The sequence below is a fragment of the Buceros rhinoceros genome, unplaced genomic scaffold (genome assembly GCF_000710305.1).
Source record: "Buceros rhinoceros silvestris isolate BGI_N320 unplaced genomic scaffold, ASM71030v1 scaffold32406, whole genome shotgun sequence".
NCBI classification, from domain to species: domain Eukaryota; kingdom Metazoa; phylum Chordata; class Aves; order Bucerotiformes; family Bucerotidae; genus Buceros; species Buceros rhinoceros.
The window spans coordinates 26,369-28,108 of NW_010419827.1; the positions used below are offsets into that span (position 1 = coordinate 26,369).

Genomic DNA, 1,740 nt, shown 5'->3' on the forward strand with positions numbered 1-1,740 from the left:
TCAAAGCAAAGGCGAAGAACGGCCATGCCAGGTCAGGTTGAAGACCTGTCTATCGCAGTGCCTTGTTTCTGGTACTAGTAAGTAGGGGATGCTTAGTGAAGAGTATAGGAACTGAGCATTTACGTGGTCCTTCCCTGTTAGTAAATTGGGGAATGGATCCCAAATATAATTTAGTCTAAAGCAAGTCCTTTAAATTAGATTTGGGAAGAACTGGGATCTTGAGTTGTTTGCTAACCCTCTGTATTCCACTTGAATTTCAAGACCTGTAACTGATTTCCACAAGTTTAACCGAGCTGCTGAGAAGCGAAACAAGTGCTTAGCCAGGTCTTGCTTTGTCTGCTCTCTATTAATACTAAAGCTGTCATGGTTTCTCTTATGAGATCTGATGTTTCCATGGCTCTTAGATTTTTCTCTCCCATTACTCATTATGAGGTGCCGGTTGGTACGTTCCATGCCAGATGTAGCTTTGATTCAGCAATGCTGAGTAGTTTAACAAAGATTCCCAAATGCTTTAGAAATAGTGAAATAAAAGGCCTCATGCTAATAATGTAAAACTGCCCTTTCAGTGTTGTTCTGCTACAGTTCTGAAGCGAAAATCTGCTGTTCTAATGATTCTGGCATGGAAATGCGGTAGCTGGTGGTTATCTTAATTTGAAATATGTAGTTAGGGTTCTGCATTCAGGTGCACTGAAAGCACCCAAACCCTGAATTAAGAAGCCAGCTCATTAAATATTATTGACTGGCTTGCTGTAGCTCTGAGCTGTCAAGAGTGGTGGGAGGAACAAGGGCATGATATTATGCAGAGATTAGAAGGGTTTGTTGACTTGAGGTTTCTTTGCTACTTGTTCATGGTAATATTTTTAATACCTAGTTGTTTACTGGTGTTTTTTTTTTCCATCCTGCCGTTGTGAATTACACCTGTTACATAGAACCACTGGCTTGACTTTCAAAAGGCTTAAAAATAATAAAATCCGTCCAGACTTAACCACTCTGTCCTCAGCTGGCTTTAAGCAGAAGTAGTCTAAATTTTGCCGAAGCGTGAGGAGCTTTGTGTGTAAGTGACAGCTTTACTTAGCGAAGGGTTGCAAATTCATTCAGATGCTTTTCAAATTAATGATCCGGAGAAAGCGTTTGGTGTTACTAGAGGCTCACTCTGCTGCATACCAAACTTCAGGAGCTTTGACGAGCCTTAATGAAGGTTTGTCCCAGGTTCTGTGCACGGGAACATTGGACTCTCGCTGGGTGAAAACATTCCTTCACACAGAACCTTTAATTTACAATGTCAGGTTTGTTGTAGAAACCAGAGCAGCACAGTTTCAATGGGAAAAGAGCACCACAAGAATTTTAAACAGTGAAGTGTCTCAATGAGCTAAGTTTTGTTCTCTTCCCATTAGGAGGCACGAGAACAAAAAGAGGATGATGACCTTAAACGAGCCACGGAATTAAGCCTACAAGGTGAAACTTGTTTAACTTCTTCCAGGATGTTGCTTTTGAGAGAAAAAAAAGTCTGTCTGTATGAGTGCAGCTCCCAAGTGTCTGTAAGAAAGCTGGGAGCTCATGTTCTTTTAGTGTGTGCTTTGTTGTGTTTGGCTTTGCTCAGGTCAGCTTTTCTTGCTCTTGGTTGTGAAAGCAAATTCCAGGACAAACTTAATATGAAAAATTACTTATTTCAGTCTCCTGAGTTTTTAATTAAATATAGATATATATAGAGAGAGATGTGTAATCTATCATATTAAATAT

General features: G+C 40.1%; 1 protein-coding gene across 1 annotated transcript in view; it reads left to right on the plus strand.

The window, feature by feature from the left end:
• The window catches only part of USP37 (ubiquitin specific peptidase 37), a gene marked incomplete at its 3' end in the record, with an annotated part of 27,246 nt that extends 25,791 nt beyond the window's left edge, over positions 1 to 1,455 (plus strand). Inside the window, exon 19 of the mRNA XM_010139093.1 lies at positions 1,395 to 1,455. Coding sequence (XP_010137395.1) covers positions 1,395 to 1,455 — 61 coding nt within the window. The remainder of the gene's footprint in view (positions 1 to 1,394) is intronic.
• Between the last annotated feature and the right edge of the window lie 285 nt (positions 1,456 to 1,740).